Source organism: Chelmon rostratus, chromosome 21, assembly GCF_017976325.1.
Source record: "Chelmon rostratus isolate fCheRos1 chromosome 21, fCheRos1.pri, whole genome shotgun sequence".
NCBI lineage: Eukaryota > Metazoa > Chordata > Actinopteri > Chaetodontiformes > Chaetodontidae > Chelmon > Chelmon rostratus.
In genome coordinates this window covers 4,143,518-4,162,988 of record NC_055678.1, presented here as the reverse complement: position 1 = coordinate 4,162,988, position 19,471 = coordinate 4,143,518, and the positions used below count along the sequence as shown (strand labels likewise).

The 19,471-nt window shown below is 42.8% G+C and overlaps 1 protein-coding gene across 1 annotated transcript in view; it reads right to left on the bottom strand.

Moving 5' to 3' along the window:
* Positions 1-2,327: 2,327 nt before the first annotated feature.
* The window catches only part of LOC121625203 (transcription elongation regulator 1-like protein), a 30,819-nt gene continuing 13,675 nt past the window's right edge, over positions 2,328-19,471 (bottom strand). The window contains exons 5-16 of the mRNA XM_041963278.1: positions 9,732-9,874; positions 8,904-8,972; positions 8,746-8,827; positions 8,041-8,126; positions 7,431-7,445; positions 7,333-7,400; positions 6,568-6,723; positions 5,088-5,165; positions 4,795-4,897; positions 3,477-3,566; positions 3,225-3,343; positions 2,328-2,484 (exon numbers count right to left, since the gene is read on the bottom strand). Coding sequence (XP_041819212.1) covers positions 2,328-2,484; positions 3,225-3,343; positions 3,477-3,566; positions 4,795-4,897; positions 5,088-5,165; positions 6,568-6,723; positions 7,333-7,400; positions 7,431-7,445; positions 8,041-8,126; positions 8,746-8,827; positions 8,904-8,972; positions 9,732-9,874 — 1,166 coding nt within the window. The remainder of the gene's footprint in view (positions 2,485-3,224; positions 3,344-3,476; positions 3,567-4,794; positions 4,898-5,087; positions 5,166-6,567; positions 6,724-7,332; positions 7,401-7,430; positions 7,446-8,040; positions 8,127-8,745; positions 8,828-8,903; positions 8,973-9,731; positions 9,875-19,471) is intronic.

Below are 19,471 nucleotides of genomic sequence, written 5' to 3'. Positions count from 1 at the left end.
CTCAAATATACACGTGTGTAATATTTAACAAGACTTTGTTTCAAGTGGAATTTTATGAATATAAATGCAGAGATTTATTTTGAATTGCTGATTTAAATACTCTGAGCTACATAATCCTTTTGCATATATAACAATGTCTATAACCACCAACATCTCAGAGATTGCTGATGTTGTCAAAGACGGGCCTCACTAGTATAGTAAACACATCTGTCTGTTTGTGTGTGTGTGTGTGTGTGTGTGTGTGAATACCAATGAGAAGATAAAAGCTGAATTTGTATCCACGAGGTAAAACATCTACATCCAACTGACCAATCAGACAGCAGGATAAATTCAGCCTTCGATTACCACACACACACATGCACGCACACACACACACCCACTGACAGGTAATTTGCGGGTGAAACACTCAGCAACGCTTCAGGAGAAAACATTTTACTGTCAAAATGATTTGACAGATTTAATATGAGGGGGGTGGGAGAGGAGGAGGAGGAGGAGAGGAGGAGCAGGAGAACAGCAAACCCACACACAGTCGGCAGTTAAACCTGCTAACAGATTAGCTCGCTAGCTTTGTCTACACCTGTCTGTCACAGCATGCAGGTCTTAGCGGTCCCCGGAGAGTCATCATTAGACAGGACGAGCACCTGTAAACAACAACATCATAAGTATGTTTCAGGAACGGTTTAATTTAAATCACGTCATGAACAACAGCCAATGAAACATCAGAACACAAAGATCATTTCAACACACAGACACTGTCCAATGAGAAGTGAGGACACTAAAAAACAGCCAACCAGAACACTGGGACAGGAGACTTTGTCCAATCACAGCTCACCATGGTGCTGACAGATGAGGGAGGTCGGGGACTTAAATCACAACAATTTGTTTGTTTGTTTACAGAAACATCCTGATAACAAACATGAAAACGCACGTCACACATGAAGGAGGTGAATCTGGTTTAGTCTGTTCAGACAGCTCAGCTGATGTGGATTTACACATGGGGGGGTGTCCCTGTCCTGGCTGGGCCAATCAGATCATCCTCTGAATATTGTGAGCAGGTATTTGAGGTTCCCGCGGTAACAGTCGGCTTCATGTTCATCAATCAGCCTGTTGACAGAAGTCAACTACGACTCCCATGATGCATTTCACCCACAGCCACACAGCTTCACAGTCTGTCCATGATGTGTAGACATGGTAGTAGTAGTAGTAGTATTAACAGTGGCGTTTGTACATTTGACATGTCTTTGACGGCAGCAGCAGCAGTAGTAGTGGTTTTGTTCTTAGAGGGTCCCGAGTTCACTAAAAAAACATCTGGAATACAGAATGAGGAAGCAGCAGCTCCTCACCCTCAATGAGCGTATGTCCAATGAACATGTGACTCTACTGTGCCATGTGGTCTCTCATCATCCACTCTGAAGGTTTCTCGCTCTTCTGTTCCTGTGTGAATGTTTAGCAGAATCACTTCATGTTTTTGTCGTGAACGAATCTGATGAAGACGAGTTCGTAGGTTTGGTTTCATAAGTGGGGGGAGGTTAGGTTTAGGGCTGAAGTTTTTTTTTTATTTGTTGTTGTCGTTACATACTCTGTACTGTTTTATACATCTTTTTGAATACATTTCATGGGTTTTATTATCCAGTTATAACCTTTACTTCTCCTGTTCATTAGTCTCAGATTGTTTTAGTGTTTAGGTTTGTCCTCTCTTCATCAGCACTGACCTGTGAGAAAGGTGCTGTACAAATAAAGTTTGATTGATTGTTCTAGCCAGGCCAGACAGACAGACACAGACGGACAGACGGACAGACAGACAGACAGACAGACAGACAGACAGACAGACAGACAGACAGACATATATCTTATTTTGTGCTCTGATTCTTGTTGAAGTCCAGCTCAGTCTAGTTTGACTTGGCTTGTTGCTCTTGTCAATTCCTGCCTACATTGGAGTCAGTCTATATTCAGTTCAGCAGGCCCAGATGGCATCAGTCCATTACAGTCCAAAATCCAGAAACCATGGTCCTCCTCCTGTCCTGGAAAATCTATAAAACCATGAACAAGTCAGAGCCACATGGATTCTGTGGTCCCAGTATGACATCTAGTTCCCGTCTGGTCTCTCTGGCTCCATCTGGTCTCTCTGGTTCTGGGACACAAACAGCTGAGTTTGAAACCAGGAATCATTAATGGGAACCAGCACAAGATCTGCTCAGTGTGGTGAAACACAAGGTCCTGGAAGCCTTTTTTGAAGGTTCTGGAAGGTTTTGGAATGTCCTGGATGAGTTCTACAAAGGTTCTAGATGGTTCTGGAAGATTCTCAGGCAGTTTATAGAACAGCGTCCTCATCTCATTTTCCTCAGTCTGGTTCTGTTCTCCTTGTCTTGCTTCTTTAAGGAGGTGATGTAATGATGAAAGAGAACTTCCTGTTCCTTCTTCCGCTTGAGGGCACTGAACCGCTGGTCACCACGGTAACGTGCACAGAACTCCTTAAAGGTCGATCTGTGGAGAAAAACAAAGAGAACTCGGTTATTCATGTTTCCTCCTTCCCCATTTATGCCATGAGATACAACAGCGGCCATACAAACAGCTTCATCAACACGATTTTTATCATCATTGTAATAATTATTGTTATTACTGAGCAGTGAAACATCGTCTGGCTGCAGGTTCTCTGTGTTCGTGCCCATAACGTTCACACAAAAAACAGAAAAAACAGAAAACAAAACGAAAAAGACAATTCTTCATTTGTCGATCTGTTGACATCACGTCACTGTGATTGACTCAGCTGTTTCAGAGCAACGAGCCCAGTGATGTGATTGGCTGAGAGTGTATGTATTAATCATCACACCTTCTCATCCATATTCCCCTTCAGCCAGTTCTTAAACACTTTGTGCTGCTGTGAGACCAACAACGCTCTGTGTTTGTAAAATCAACTAAAACCAAGTGATCAAATCAATCAATCACTGACCTGAAGTCAGTACACTTCTGGAGACACAACAATCCTGTTAGAATTAGATGAACAGAGTATTTTCTTCTAGCTGAAACTCCACTGATGATGATGCTTCCATGTGTTGTCTTAAATATTTGGTTTCGATCAGTCTTCTGGGACATAAATCTTTTCACCACACAGAGTTTGAGCCTGACAGTGATTTGACGGGTGGATAAACGCCTGCTGGTCCAGGTGAGGAGGTGGACTCAGGTCAGATTTGAGAGTGCAGCGATGAATAATGAATGAGTGATACCTGCTGGTGATCTTTGCCTCCTCCAGTAGCTGTTTGAACTCTTCTCTGGCTTTCTGGAGTTTACTCTTCTTCTCTTTGTACTCGTCCTTCACCCGGCTCTTCACAAACTGATCAAACACCTGCGCGCACACACACACGCACAGGTAAGACTGACGTCACAGTGGCATCATAACGGCATGACATCATCACCTGCCTGTCATTAAGAGACCACAGTGGACTCAGGTGCTCAGACAGATAGATTGATGGACAGACCTGCTTCCTCTGATCTGAGGTCAGCAGCAGGTATCGAGGGTCAAACACCATCTTATGGAGCTCCTTCTCCCAGGTGGAGAACGCCGACACCTCAGGACAGACAGAGATTAAAATATTTCTTTACCTTTCTATAGTTTACCGGGTGGAAAAAACATGGTTGTTGTTCACATATACAAACACATCAGTGAAGTGTTTCGAACTGACAGGAAACACAGCCGAGTTGTTGCAGAAATATTCACATCTCGTCTCTTAATAATCAGATTCAGACTTTTTCTTCAGTATCAGAGTAAACCATCTGATTGCTGTCTATTTCCATGGTTACAGTGTGAACAGGAAGTGCTGTCAGTGGTCGTAAGGTTCTGTCTAGCCAGCCTGAATTTATTTATGTCACCTTCCCTGAATGCCTGTTGTCTGATCTGCTTGTTTAACCAGGCATTGTGGTTATTATACCTTCTGATGGTTTTGGTTGCAAGGCAGATCTATAGATATAGATATAGTAGATATAGATACATAGATAGATAAAGGTAGGGTTTGTTGGCTGTTTCGTGCTCCTGGCTCAAAATAAAAGGAGTCTGTGCTTTTTAGATTGTGGTTCCCACAGTTTGGAACAATTTCCCATTGGATTTATGATCTGTGGACAATGCTGAGACCTTTATGAAACATATTATTAGTCTAAGTACAGTGTTTTATATACTATCTTAAAACATGTTTGGAAGGGATCTTTAACATACATTTGGCTGTGTTCAGACCTTTGAGTCTGCCCACTCCACAGACACTGATTTGTTTGGCATCATGACATGAAACAGCAGTTTCTCATCGGAAAAAGCGAGCGCTGCAGGACTAATGATTAGATCAGAGCCATGGGCGGGCCCAGTGCCATTGTCATACTGTTATCAAGTGTTTTCAAGCTGTGTGTCAGAACAACAATGGCGGCCACTATAGACAACATAAATGCTGCTACTGAGGCTGTTCTTTCCCCACCCTTAAAACTCCTGTAAAACCAGTCTGTTGGCATGGTTACCCATCAGTGTCGACCTAAAATGATGTTAGTTTCAAGCAGATACGTTGGTCTCTAATGATAGCGAGGGAAAATCTGATGCTCCTCCCCCATGGAAATCGCTAGAGTGGAGGCGGTGTTAGACAAGATGGAAATGAAGCGTATCGAGTTGATAATTCTGTCTGGTATGTGCTTTTGTGCATTACCTCTCTCTCAAGCAGCTTTTCATGTACATATATAAATATATATATATATATATATATATATATATATATACACAGCATATTGTGTATGTTGTGCGAACATGTTGTTGTGAATTACCCCTCTCTCGAGCATCATTTCCCTAAAATGAGCGACACGAGGCTCCAGTGGGAGGAGCTTAACATCTTCTGGATGAGGGACGAGGGACATTGGTTCCTCTATTCTAGAGAGAGACAGATACGTATGTGATGTTGTGGAGCAACTGAGAAAATCTTGTATTCAACATGTAACCAATCACATTGCTTAGTGATAATGCCATCAGCAGGTCAGAAACTTTCACATTGAAATAAAAAACCCTTTCGACTTCTGGCCTCATCTCTGTTCTGCTCTCTGATTGGCTCAGTCAGACTCACCTGTTCCTTTTGGAGTTGTGTTCATGTTCATCAGCCTCATCATTACCGTGGTGACCAGATGATTGACAGCTGGAGCTGCTGGAAGCTGCCGGAAAGAAGTAAATGAGTTCAACAGAGTTAAACAGCGCCGAGAGACAAAATATCCAATCCAATCCAATCCAACTTTATTTATAAAGCACTTTAAAAAACAACCAAGGTGGACCAAAGTGCTGTACAGAAAAAAAAAAAAAAAAAATAAAAAACAGAATAAAAGAAATAAAATACAGTAACACAATAAAATAAATAACAATAAAACAATGAATAAAAAAAAAATGGAATAAAATAATAGATACATTCAACATCTCAAAGTGTCAAAAGCCAGGGAGAAAAGATGGGTTTTCAGATGGGATTTAAAAACAGACAGAGAGGAGGCCTGTCTGATATGGAGAGGTAGATCGTTCCATAGTTTTGGAGCTGCTACAGCAAAGGCACGGTCACCTCTGAGCTTGCGCCTGGTTTTTGGTACACTCAGGAGCAGCTGATCAGCTGACCTGAGAGAGCGGGGGGGTGAATAAGGCTGCAGCAGCTCAGAGAGGTAGGGCGGGGCAAGGCCATTGAGGGATTTTAAAGTAAATAAAAGAATTTTAAAATGTATCCTAAAAGGTATTGGCAGCCAGTGTAGTGAGGCTAAAATGGGAGAAATGTGCTCACGTTTGCGTGTGCCAGTTAAAAGACGTGCAGCAGCGTTTTGCACCATCTGAAGACGGCCGATGGAGGACCCACTAACCCCCACATAAAGTGCGTTACAGTAATCCAGCCTAGTGGTCACAAAGGCGTGGATTACTGTCTCAAAGTGCTGCCTGGAAAGAACTGATTTAATTTTGGCCAGCTGCCTCAACTGGAAGAAGCTCGATTTAACGACAGAGCTAATCTGATGGTCAAGCTTGAGATCCATGTCCATTTTGAATCCAAGGTTTGTGACGGTGGGCTTAATATACTGGGACATGGAACCAAGATTTACAAATGGGGGCCCACTGGTGCCACCAAAAACCATCACCTCTGTCTTTTTTTCATTAAAATTTAAAAAATTCATAGCCATCCAGGCCTTTATGTCATCGAGACATCTGAGTAGTCGTACAACAGAGTGTTCATCCCTCTTTTTGAGAGGGACATAAATCTGACTGTCATCTGCGTAACAGTGGAAAGAAATCCCATGCTTCCTGAGTATGGAGCCCAGTGGGAGCAAGTAAAGAGAGAAAAGAAGGGGACCTAAGACTGAGCCCTGTGGGACCCCACATGTGAGACGAGCAGAGGAGGACACAGAGTCACTAAGGCTGACACAGAAAGTTCGATCAGCTAGGTATGACCTGAACCATTTGAGTGCTGTGCCCCTGATACCCACCCACTGTTTTAAACGAGAGATTAAAAGTTACTTTATTATGATCATTGGGAAACTGCTTTTGATTGGCAGACAGGTGAGATAAAAGACAGGTGAGATGACAGACCAGCAGGAATCGTCCTCTTCCTCTTGTGGGGGGGATCCTCAATGATGCGGCTGATGTCTCTACCAATCAGCTCCCCTGGTCTCTCCCAGACAGACAGGTGGATTGTGGGATTGAAGAAGAAGACCCGGTCGTCGCCAGTCCACACCACACACCTGAACACACACACACACACACGCACACACAGTCAACTTTTTTCAAAATGTGAACCACCACACCAATCTGCCGGTCCATCGGCTCTGTCCCCAACTTCAACCAGACACCGAAGAGCCAATCAAACACCAGCGATGTCCAGAGCTCTGAGCACGTCAGAGTTTTTATTCTTAGAGACAAATGGGACCTTCACACATCTGCAGCTCACCTCCAAACATCAAACCAACCAGCAAACAAACAGGCAAACAAATAAATAAAAAGAGACAAACGGATGAACAAACAAACAAACAGACCTACAAACAACCAAACAAACAGGCGAACTGACAGACAACAGTTTCCACAGAGATTCTGTTTACAGTTTGACATGTTAAAACAGAAAAACAACCAAACACTCTGCATCAGTACATGGTTGTCATGGCAACACTGCTGAATATTAGAGTCACGCTCGGAAACAGTAGAAATGTTCAGAGGAACTGCTCTGCAGCTGATGATTTTTAAAATGCTTTATGCTAAACAATGTCATAAAGTAACAATAATAGTCAATAACAATAAACTGTACAATGTGTGTGTGTGTGTGTTTGTGTGTGTCTGTGAGAGAGAGCAGAAGTTACCATGGCGACCCAGGGACAGGAGTAGAGGCGACAGGACGTTTGTCTTTCCTTCCGTCTTCACTTCCCTCCTCCTCGTCTTCCTCGTGTCCCCTGTGTACAGACACACCAACACACTGCAACAAACACATGCACACACACACACACACACACATCCATGCACACACACACACAATGACATCATCACAGTTTAACAGACTGATCAGTGATCAATAACCTCCTGACGAGGGTCAGGGGCCTGAGGGGTCAGGGGAGCCTGGTCCAGAGTCTCAGTCTGAAGTGACTGTCAACATCTGTTAGAGCTCAGCTGAGAGTAATTTAATGTTGTTTTTGTGGTTTTCCTTTATATTAGTACACTGAGGCCACAGCAACATTAACACACAGTCACATCAGTGAAAGTCAGTTTGACAGCACAATATATAACCAGTGTGCTAAAGCAACTTAATATATTTACTGCAGTACTGCACTGTGAAACAATTCTTCTTTGCTTTGCCATTAATCATCTGACAACCCCTCAGATTTATCTGGTGGCCCTTTGGTGGGGCCCGACCCCTCGGTTGGGATCCACTGGACTAAACTAGCTCACAGTACATAAAGTAGAGAAAACTTGGTCCTCTTGGTCCACTTTAACTTGTATTTTTAAACAATCTGTCTGAGGGGCCCCCAAGGGACCCACTGTCCAATAACCAGTTGATGGAGGTGAGGACTCACCTGTTTGCTGTCATCTGTCGTTCTCTCCGTCCTCAGCAGTAACGCTCCTCCATAAGAAACTTTACCTCCACTCATCCCCTGCTTCTCTGACGGAGAGAAAGAATAAAACTTTATTTAAACTGCTGAGAGAAACAAACCCTGAACTGACACTGAATACACAAAAAACAACAAGGGAGATAATATACATTTATATCATTAGAGTTATCAATCAGTAACAATAACTGAACTACATCTCCATCATCTCCACAGACCTATCTTCTCAGCTGAATATGAACTAAGCTGGAAACCAAGATTCTCTGCTTCACTTTTACTTCATAAACCATGATTTTTCTGTTTCAGTTACTATTTTTCTCTGAGTTTCACTGTGAGGCTAAAAATCTACAGCTGAAGGAAAATAAACCGATAACATGACAGATGAGTTCCTCTGGCTAACTTTGATCCTCCATGAAAAGCTGAGATATGACAGCAGGCACGTGGTCATGTGACCGTGATGTCAGAAACCATCAGTGACACAATCGTGATGACAGACCAGGCTCTGCAGACTAACATGACCATTAAAGATTTAAACTAACATCTCTGTCTCTGTTTGTAATGAAGAACGAGTCCTAAAGGATTTATTAACAACACTACTACATCAGCATCTATACCACAACCACACACAGACAGACAGAAAGACAGACAGACAGACGGACAGACAGGTCTTACTGTGCCTTCTGTAGTCGGTCAGCAGAGTGAATCTGGAAGAAAACCGTGAAGAGAAGAAGGACGGATGAACTTCCTTCATCACCTGAAGAAAGACAGGAGGCTGATGTTAAAGGAAGTTAAATGGGCAGACAGACAGAGAGACCGACTAACAGACTCACCTGGACAGGTAAGAGAGGGCACCTGTCAATGCTGAGCTGAGAGGCAGAGACAGGTCCAAATAAGCACTGCTGTAAGAAAGAGAAGTCTTTTTAATACAATTAATCACACACACACACACACACACACACACACACACACACACACACAGGACCTGAAGATATAAATTAATTGGGGAGGGATGAGACAAAGATGGGCTGCCTAATCAGGTCCTCAAAGTAGTTAGGGGTTTGGTGCTCAGGGGCACCTCATCAATGCCCAGGAGTTGAACTGGCACCTTTCCAGCGACCAGTCCACACCCTGGACTAACTGGGCATTGTTACGTTCTGAGGCCCCTATGGATTGAACTATTGCCACCCCAAGAAAAGAGAGACATCACTGTGCCTAAACGTCCACCTGTCTGTCTGTCTGCATGAACCTGTCCCTCTCTACCCCTCTCCTATCTCCACCACTGCAGTCACTGCACATCTTCTACACTGGTCACTGCATATCATCTATAGAAGAGTCTTTGGATGTTTCCTACAGCAGAGTCATTGCATATCCAAACCAAAAAAAAAAAGGTTGGCTGTTATGTTGACATGAGACATCACCGCCAATTTGACGTCTTTGCTGCATTCCCTTTCCGTACTGCAGGTGCAGCAGGTGGCAGGTGGCTAATGTAGAACATTAGGTGTAACATCTAGTGAAGAGAAGTAATTAACTCAAAATGAAGAAGAAGAAGAAGAAGAAATGATCATCATTGTTTGTCTGAGCGGAAACAATCTGAGCTACCACTGAGCTCTTTGTCCTGCACAATCTGAATGCACCTGTGATTGTTAAATGCACTTTACCTGTGTGGGTGGGGACAGTCTTCTATCCAGGCTGATGTTTGGTTGTGACCACCCACCTCTGTGCCGTTGATTGCTCAAAACGAGAGGCCACACCTCATTGCCTCTCCGTATTTGAAGTCCCGCCCACTCCCAGTAGGCTCCACCTATCAGATGACATTGTCATTTTAGTATTATTTTCAGAATTATTATGACTTCATATCTGTTCAAAGAGTTCATGGTTGTTGTCATGTTTGAGATTTGTGGTATTTTCATGTTTTTCATGAAACTGTTCAGCTGCATTTTCTTAATCTGCAATGACGTTTTTCAGGGTAAATAGATAAATTCAAAATTAATAAAGCTTGTCCTGACGATAAATACTAACGCAACCCAATTGATCCACTGACACTTCAACTACTTTCACTGTTTACACTGCTGCCAGTGCTACAACCTGAAGACTGTGCAGATAGCTGTCACTTCTCCACTCTTGTGGTTGTGTTTTCAAATATTTCTGCACTAATGTTCCTGTTGTTACCGACTTTAGCCACCAGAGGGCTTCTGGACTCATATTGGAAGGGAGGACAGAAAAGGAGAAAACGGTTTTTGTGTGTTTTCTTCCACATCTTCTTCTTCTTCGCCTTGCAGCTGCTCTTCTTCTTCTCTCCTGACACATTTAATCAGTGTCACATTAAAATGCAACACACACCACAGGCCGAGAGCGTGTGTAAGTGTGTATATCTGCAGCATCTGCAGTTATGACTGAAACACTTTAACCCTTCACTGTCCTCTACTCCCACAAAATAAAAGTCTGGTTTTCAAACTGACTGAAGCTGCAGTTATCCAAGGTTTCAATGTACTCTACTGTTGTGGTCAAATGCAGGCAGGACCAGGTTGTAAACATAAACTGTGGGAGCTAGCATGGCTAGCATGCTAACAACAGCAGTTCATGAAGTTATTAATGAAGTGCTTTACTGTATGAGACCTCTGACAGCACTCATTGCAGCCAATCATGAGCTCTGCTTCTGCTGTCTGTATTATTTCATGCCCAAATAAAAACAACAACAGCAATATAAACAAACAATATTTTCTGAAGGAGAAGCCAGTGATTCCACAGGTCACACTGTGAAGTGAAGGAGGTGGGTCTGTTCATATTTAGCATGTTTTAGCAATTAATGGAAAAAGGAAGTATGACAGAAGAAGCAGAACCAGTTGGACAGACGATAAAAGCATTTGAATAAATAAACACAAAAACAGCAAAAGTTATTTTATGATGCAAATCAGGTCAGGAAACATCAATAAAGTCTTCAATTGAGATTTTAAACTTTCAGCATGAGTCTGAACTTTAAAACAGCGATGGGACCCAAGAGACCTGAACAGCAGCACTGTTGGCAAGACAGGCGGGGATGGAGGTGGAGCCAAATTTGAAAGTTTGTCAAGTTCTACAATGTCATAAAGCTGGACATCATCAGCATAGAAAGGATACGAAACAAACGGAGGGATAGTGTGCTCTAAAGGGAGCATGTAGAGAACAAAACAGGATCCATGGTTGATCCCTGTGGAACTCCACAGGTCAGACCCTTAAGAGATGGATACAAAGAAGTTCAGATAAGAAAAAGTGATAAAAACCATGTGCCAGATATCCAAACCTACTTCTTTAGACAATTTAATAAAAAGTTATCAAGATGAAGACAAAACAATTTTGCTATATGGAAACAAATATTATTATACTGATTTTAATCACTGACCAGAGCAGCTGATGTCAACATCAGCCAACACCTTCACTGCAGAGAGACATGTGGTCTGAATGGGGCTTAAGGAGGACTTTTTACCAGGCAGGGAGGCTCTAAAGAAAGACATTATCCTGGTGCATTATGGAAAATGTAGGATCCAGTGTTTTCTATAATAATAGTAATAATGTGTTTTGTCCCCATGATGAAGACCAGACCCATTAATGTGACTGTGTACACAGATTTATGTCCCCACAACATGAGTAATACATGGCCACACACTCGCGCAGAGCACCTGACAGCAGATGATTGACAGCTACGTCATTGCTGTGACAACCAGCGAGTCGACTAAATAGCATCATGGGAAAAGAAGACACATTTCATCTTCTCCCTCTCGCTTTCCTCCTGATGAGTTAATGTCTTTCGCTCGTTTTCAGCCAGGATATAAAAGGACGATTCATTTGCATCTGAATGTGTGTGAAGCAGCTTTGTCTACATCACATTGATGTTCACACACACACACACACACACACACAGCAGTAGGTAGGTCAGTTTCGTTTGAAGTGTCTTGGTCTAATTTTCTTTCTGACTTCCTTTCTTCACTTCCCACTCTCCATCCCTTCTCCTCTAATCCCATTTATTTCTTTATTTTTTTACCTTCTCTTTATTATCCCCCTCTTCATCCTCACCCTCCATCCTTACCCCTCCATCCACCCTCTCTATCCTCCCCCTCCATCTTCCTGGATTCCATTAAATTCAAATTCAGGATGAAATGTGACAGACTAACCTACCAAACACAGGCAAGAAAAGCAGGTCCGGGGTTACCATGGAAACACAGCTGTCACCATCAGCACCAACTAGTCACCATGGTGATGAGACTGAAAACTTTCATGACCTGCAGCTTCACATCAGGGGTGGGACTGAGGTTGCTCACATGACCTTTACTCAGCCAATCAGAAAGCACTAAATATTTACTGAACTGAACAGAGTCTGAAAGAAAGGACGTGTCAGCGGCATCAGTCATGACAGAAAACACACACAAACATGTTTGTGCTCAATGACAGCACCCTCTTGTGGTTGTCATTGTTATGACTCTTGTCAGTTAATGAGGTGAGTCAATGAGGCAAGACAACTGGGGGAGAGTTGTAATTTTGTGGGACCATCAACTCCAATCACTGCATTTAATTTAATCCTAAACAGCCAAACACTACTGGTTGTCACAGGTGTAGCTGTTAGCCTAACTTACCACGAAGACTGGAAGCAAGGCAGTAATTGTTAACCTAGCTTAGCACAAAGACTGGAAACAGGGGTAAATGTTACCCCAGTTTAGCACAAGAACTCAAACTAGGACAGTAGTTGTTAGCCTAGCTTAGCACAAAGCAGGTTGAGAGTGTTACCATAGGTCCATAAAAAGAGACTTTCCACTGTGGCAATTCTGTGACTTAAAACTAAAACTCTGAAGATTTCTGTCAATTTTAATGTTCATTTAAACATACATGAAGCCGTCATCACCATGATGGCATCATGTATGTTCTTTTCATTCAAAGAGTCTGCTGCAGATTAAAATAAAGATAATTATCTGCAAATGTAAATAAAGTCTTAATTCTTTATTAACTTGTTAAGATTGTCAGGTTGGTCCCCACAGTGCCAGTTAACAGTCAGGTCCTCCAAATGCAATAAAACACACATAAACACACACACACACACACACACACACACACACACACACACACACACACACAGAAAGTCAGTACATCAGCGTCTCGAGGGGAAATCTCCAATTAGTTCATTACTGCTGAAGGCTGTGATGGATTACACACATACACACACACACACACACACACAGAGAGAGAGAGAGGGAGAGAGAGAGAGAGACACACACAAAAACTGAAACACACACACACACACACACACTAACAGTCCCCCAGACACCTGAGACGAAACAGCTGATGAGGCAAAGAGAAGAAGAGACCATGGAGGGGAGGGGTGACGAAGAGAAGGAGAGAGAGGAGAAGAGTAGGATGAAGAGGAGGAGTGTTCGCAGTGTGATGGGAGTGGAGGGTGAGAGGTGAAAAGTTTGTCATAAATCAGCCTTTTTCCTCAAACTTCCTCAATTATTAATAGACTAAACTACACTAAAATGTGTGTGTCTGTGTGTGTGTGTGTGTGTGTGTGTGTGTGCGCGCAGTATGGGAGTCTGTGAGAGTTACTCTGTGTGAAGAGTGTGTGTGTGTGTGTTACTGTATCTGTGTGTCTGTGTGTCTTTGTGTTACTGTGTGTGTGTGCGTGTGTGTGTGTGTGTGCGCGCAGTATGGGAGTCTGTGAGAGTTACTCTGTGTGAAGAGTGTGTGTGTGTGTGTTACTGTATCTGTGTGTCTGTGTGTCTTTGTGTTACTGTGTGTGTGTGCGTGTGTGTGTGTGTGCAGTGTGTCTAATCAGTGATATCCAGTCTCATCTCGGTATAATGAGCAAACCTGCTGTGAAATTATTCATTAAATTAACTAGTGTGTGTGTGTTAGTGCGTTTGTGTGTGTTGTGTGTGTGCAATGTGTCTAATCAGAGAATAAAATAAAAAAGTCAGCTATATATGTACAATCTATACAATGGTGATGGGGGTGGGGGTGGGGGGTATTTGAAAATAATACTGCTAATGGAAGAAATTGAAAATTGCTCATGGTAAGGTAATTAAGTACAGTGTTTCAGTCTGGCAGTCTGAATGAAGGACCTCCTTCGTGGAGGCAGTGGTCTGTTGCTGAAGGAGACCGTCTCATGCAGGGTGAGAGCGGTTGTCCACGATCAGTGGTGTCCAGAGGGCAGTCTAGGACAGATCCAGCTCTCCTGACCAGCTTGTTTAGTCTTTTTCTGTCCCTCTCAGAGCTCTCACAGCCCTAGCAGACCACTGTGTGGAAAATTGCAGATGACGCCCCAGTGTCCTGTCGGAGTTTATCCCCATCTCCTTTGTCTTGCTCATACTGACGTGCGAGTGGTTCAGTCCAAACCCTTTGACAAAGATGGTGATGACCTGTATTCCAATTCGTCCATTCGACTGTGGTCTGTTGGTGAGGTCCATGCAGCTAGGTGACAGTCTAGTCCAGCTCCTTCCAGCTTCCTCCTATAGATCTCCTTGCTTCTCCTAATCTCCCTTTTCAGCTCCCTCTGCTCCCTCCTCAGCTAATTTTTGTCCCCAGATCCAAAAACAAACTTCTTCACATTTAATAGAGCTTTCAGTTCCAGGGAAACCCAGGGTTTGTTATGTAGGGAACACCGTACCACAGGCACAGTGTTGTCCACAGAGAAGTAAATGTAGTCTGTGATGCAGGTGGTCAAACTCTTGATGTCCTCCCTGTGTGGACTGCACAACACTTCCCAGTCAGTGGTGTCAAAGCAGTCACTCAGTGCCATGCTGGCCTCCCCTGACCATCTTCTCACATACCATATGGTTGGCAGCAAACCTGCTCTGAAGTTATTAATTAGATTAATTAGTGTGTTGCTGTGTGTGTATGTGTGCGTATGTTTCCGCTTATATATGTGTGTGTGTGTGTGTTTCTGTTTGTGAGTGCGTGTGTGTTACTGTAACTGTATGTCTGTGTGTGTCTGTATCAATGTTGATTGCCAATTTTATTTTGAAGAACAAAATCAGTAAGAACAATGGTGAAGAGGAAAAGAAGATACTGATGATTGATCTTTTCTCAGGTTGTTGACAGTTTGTCCTGGAGGTAGAAGTCAGTCTAAGGTGATTAGAGATACTTCATTACAGTTGATTTAAAGTTGATCATAGTACATTTAAGTTGATCACGCTTGTTTATTTGACTTAAAGTTGATTAAAGTTGACTTTAAATATTGATAAAACTTGATCATTATGTCACAACCACTCCCATTCTTCCACTCATTACTTATGGTTCCTCCAGCACAGGTTGCCGTTGCTTCTCCGATCCTGAGCCCTGTTCCTGCGATTCTGCCATTGATCTTCTTCCTTGGGCCACTCTTTCCTCCAGACTTTTCAAACTGTCTCGTTCCGAAAGAGTGGCCATGCAGAAATTTATCAATGACTCATTAGCTGCAACCTTCTTCCTCCCCTGTTGGTCTCTTTTGTCTCTAAAAAGGATCAGTCGCTTGGTCCCTGCATTGACTACCACGGTCTGAATAACACCACGATAAAGAACAAGCATCCTCTGCCATTTATCAACTTTGCTTTTGAGCCACGTCACTGCCACAGTCTTCATAAAACTGTCCTTCAACGCTCTTCATGCACGCTTCGAATATCTGGTATTGCCTTTTGGACTCACCAATGCTCCTGTTGTTTTTCAAGCTTTGGTAAATGATATGCTGAGAGATTTTCTAAACTGCTTTTTGTAAGGTCTTTGTAAAGGCAGAGAAGCATGAGTTCCACACCAGTACCACCAGTGTCTTGGTTTATAACATTGAGATTGAACAGGTGAAGATGGATCCAGAGAAGATCCGAGCTTAGGCTTTGCTAATTCCTACTGCCGGGTAGCAGCACCTCTAATCAGACTTAGCTAGTCCTTCGGTCCGTTCTCCTGGACCCCTAAGGCTGAAAAGCCTGACCTGAACAAGGAAGACCAACCTCTTCCCTCTCGCCAGTACATTGTGGGGGTTGATGCATCTGACAGGAGTCTAGAGGCAGTTCTCTACTGTCTACCTAACTAACTATAGGACCTGTCTGTTCCCAGGTCCTACCATGGGTGTACACTTCTCATTTTGCTTTCCATCTCGGGAATAAGTTGCACCCTGTCCTTCCTCCAACAACACCCCTGGTGGCCCACTATGGAGGCAGATACCCACGTTTTTGTCTCAGTCTGCACTGTCTGTGCTGGAGGAAAGTCCTCTCATCGTCCACCCACCGGTCTGTTATGGCCTTTCCCTGTTCCAAGTTGCCGTTGGTCATAGAAAGTCCTTGACTACATCACTGGAAGCTAGCTACCCCCTGCTGCATTGGTAGCTAACTAGCCAGCCAGCAGTGACATGCACAGACCTGCTGACCACACAGACCACTGCAGCGGAGGAAAGCCAGGACCACCACTGAAAGATATTTTTAATGCTGCTGTTATTCTGTCATTAAATTACACTTTTGACATATTTCATTAAACTTGTGCAGCTGTTGCCAAGAGGGAAATATTCACACTTCGACCAAACCAGCATGAACATTAACACGGACAAAAATACCACCAATCAACCAGATTTATGAAAAGGCTCCAAGTTTGATTGAAGATGGATAACAAGGATAATGTTACACTTCTAACAAAAGCACCAGGATGAGCTCCAACTTACACTACATCTGCAGTGAAGTACTGTGAAAAAACGCTGTTAGATTAGTCAGGCATTACCCATCTCTGAGGTAGATGTTCATCTTTAATAAAAATTCACATTTTTTTTAGAGCATAAGGGGAAAGTGCACAACAGTGGTGGTTTGACATTAGCTGTGTTTTTGTTTACTTCTTTTTCTTCTTTGTTTACTTTCAAGCCTAGCCTAGCGTACTGCAAAATAAATCAATTTAACAGTTTCATACTGCATACTACTGTGAAATTTTTTTGTATTTTCCTTCAGTGTTTTTCTGCAACGTCACATGATTTGGAGCAAGTAGAGTTGCAGCGGAGGTTTCAGGATGCAGGTTTTCAGTAATGCAGGTGAGCAGTGTGCCGCCATGTGAGTCTGGTGACTGAACCAACACACAACAATCTTGATTGTGATCAATGAATGAAGCACATTCAAGTGTCTTCATGATGAATTTCTGTGCTTTTATTTTCATGTTTATTTGATTAATTTCAAGAACTAAACATGAACTCCCCAAATTTCACAATGATTAAAAAATTTAAAACTACAGCAGTTCTACCTTTTCCCTCATGTTTTATTCAAATATTTCTTTTATTTATTAATCAGCAGGAAAGAGCTGCAGATGAACACAAGAAATATTTCATCACTAAAGATCATTTGTTTTTGTGTTTGTGAGCAGCCATGAAAATCAGTTTTTACCTGGTTTTTTTTTGGTAATTTGTCTTTTCACTTTCCACTGATACAATTTTCCACAAACGTCTCTCTTCTTAAGAGACATAACTCAAATCTGAACATGCAATATGAACAATAAAGTTAAATATTTTACATTTTCTTACAAAATAAAATGAGGAATGGGACATGTGAGGCTGCTGCTGATATATATAGAGAGAACAGTTTGACTCCACGGTTCGCAGGTTTCTTGTTATCATGTTTACCAGAGATGAGACATCACACATACATGTAGCTGAAGCTGAACACAAATACTCTATTAGGACCCACAACCACAATGCCCCATGGCGCAGCACTATAAGGTCGTGGGCAACTCTAACTGTGCATCACAAAGGGTCGGGTAGTAGAGAGGTGCTACATTTCCACACTGGATTGGCAGCCACTTCACAAAAGGGCTGCCATGACTCACACTACAGGTCCCAGAATGCCTCACCACTCACTCAGGTGTAAGTGTTTACGACGCCTAATTGAAGCTGGGCCTGAGGGAGCTTCAGGAACAGCAGAACAAAGACAGGGGAGAAGAAAAAGAACACCTGGCTGAAGGGAGTGGGTGGAACACGGACTGAGGAACTGCCACCAAAATCCAGCAAAGTAGAAGACTAAATGAGAAAAGACACCTGAAATCAGACATTTGATTTCAAACTCTTGTGTGGATTTCTGTTTTTCATGGACTTTGATTTGGATTAAAAGGATTCTCCTCAGATACCTTAACTCGCCTGTTTTTCCAGTGATACTGTGCTGCCCCACCCTCACCTGCAATAATGACCTCTCATGATGTTACATAACCCAGATACTGTTTTTATTTCAACAAATGCAGAAAATACAACCAAATACATAAATGCTGTTAGTAACATAGTGGGCAACAGGAACTGTTTCCACAGGACAAAGTGCTGGACACGGCTTGGACATGCTCATTGTTGCCACAATGTGTGAGTCACGTAGTTATTGAAGTCTGTAGCATCCATTTATGTTCACATTGTGGATTTCTGACTGCACATGCGCTGACCTTGACTGCTTCATGCATTGTGAGGACCCTCACTGACATTACATATTCCCTAGCTCCTGACCCTTAACCATCACACCTTAACGCCTGACCCTGACTTAAACCTGAATCTGACCAAGCCATTAAAACCAAGTCTGACGCTTCAAACAGCCCCTTGAAGCTGTGAGGACCAGACAAAATGTCCTTGCTCCGAAGGTCTGAAACTCAAAATGGTTCTCACAAATATAGCTGTACAAGCACACACACACACACACACACACACACACACACACACACAGTCGTGTTTATATAATTTTTGGGGACAAAACATAGACTTAAATTAATTTCCTGGAGACTTACCCTAACCATACCCATAACCACTACTTGACTAACCTTTACCCTAAACCTAACCTAAACCTAAACCTAACCTAAACCTAAACCTAACTTTAACCGTAACCTTACTTTGACCTAACCCTAACCCAAGTCTTCACCCTAAGTTTTAATGATTTACATTGTGGGGACTTTTGTCCCCAATAAGGAAGGAAGTTCCCACAATGTGACTGTGTAAATGGATTTATGTCCCCACAACATGGCCACACACACACACACACACACTTAATGACTTCTGTGGCCAATTACCTTCAATCAATCAGCCGCTTATCAATACAGACTGAGCACAGTGAGGGTGTGTGTGTGTGAGTGAGTGAATGTGCAATATAAAGCACAACCGTGTAAAGATGAGCGATGAACAGTCCTCCTGAAAATAGCCAATTACACCCTGGAGAATTGTGTGTGTGTGTTTGTTGTAACGATGTGTGCGTTCAATAAAGCTCTGGTCTCATTTTATAGAGTAACTTTATCAAACTGCTTCTTAACACAGAGATCAGTACTGAGAGAGAGAGAGAGAGAGTGTGTGTGTGTGTGTGTGTGTGCGTACGTGTATGTGTGTGTGTGTGCGTGTGTGTGTGTGCACTGTGGTTAGTTACATGAATGCAGCACACAGGTAACAGAGTTTCAGGTTGGTCCTGGTGTC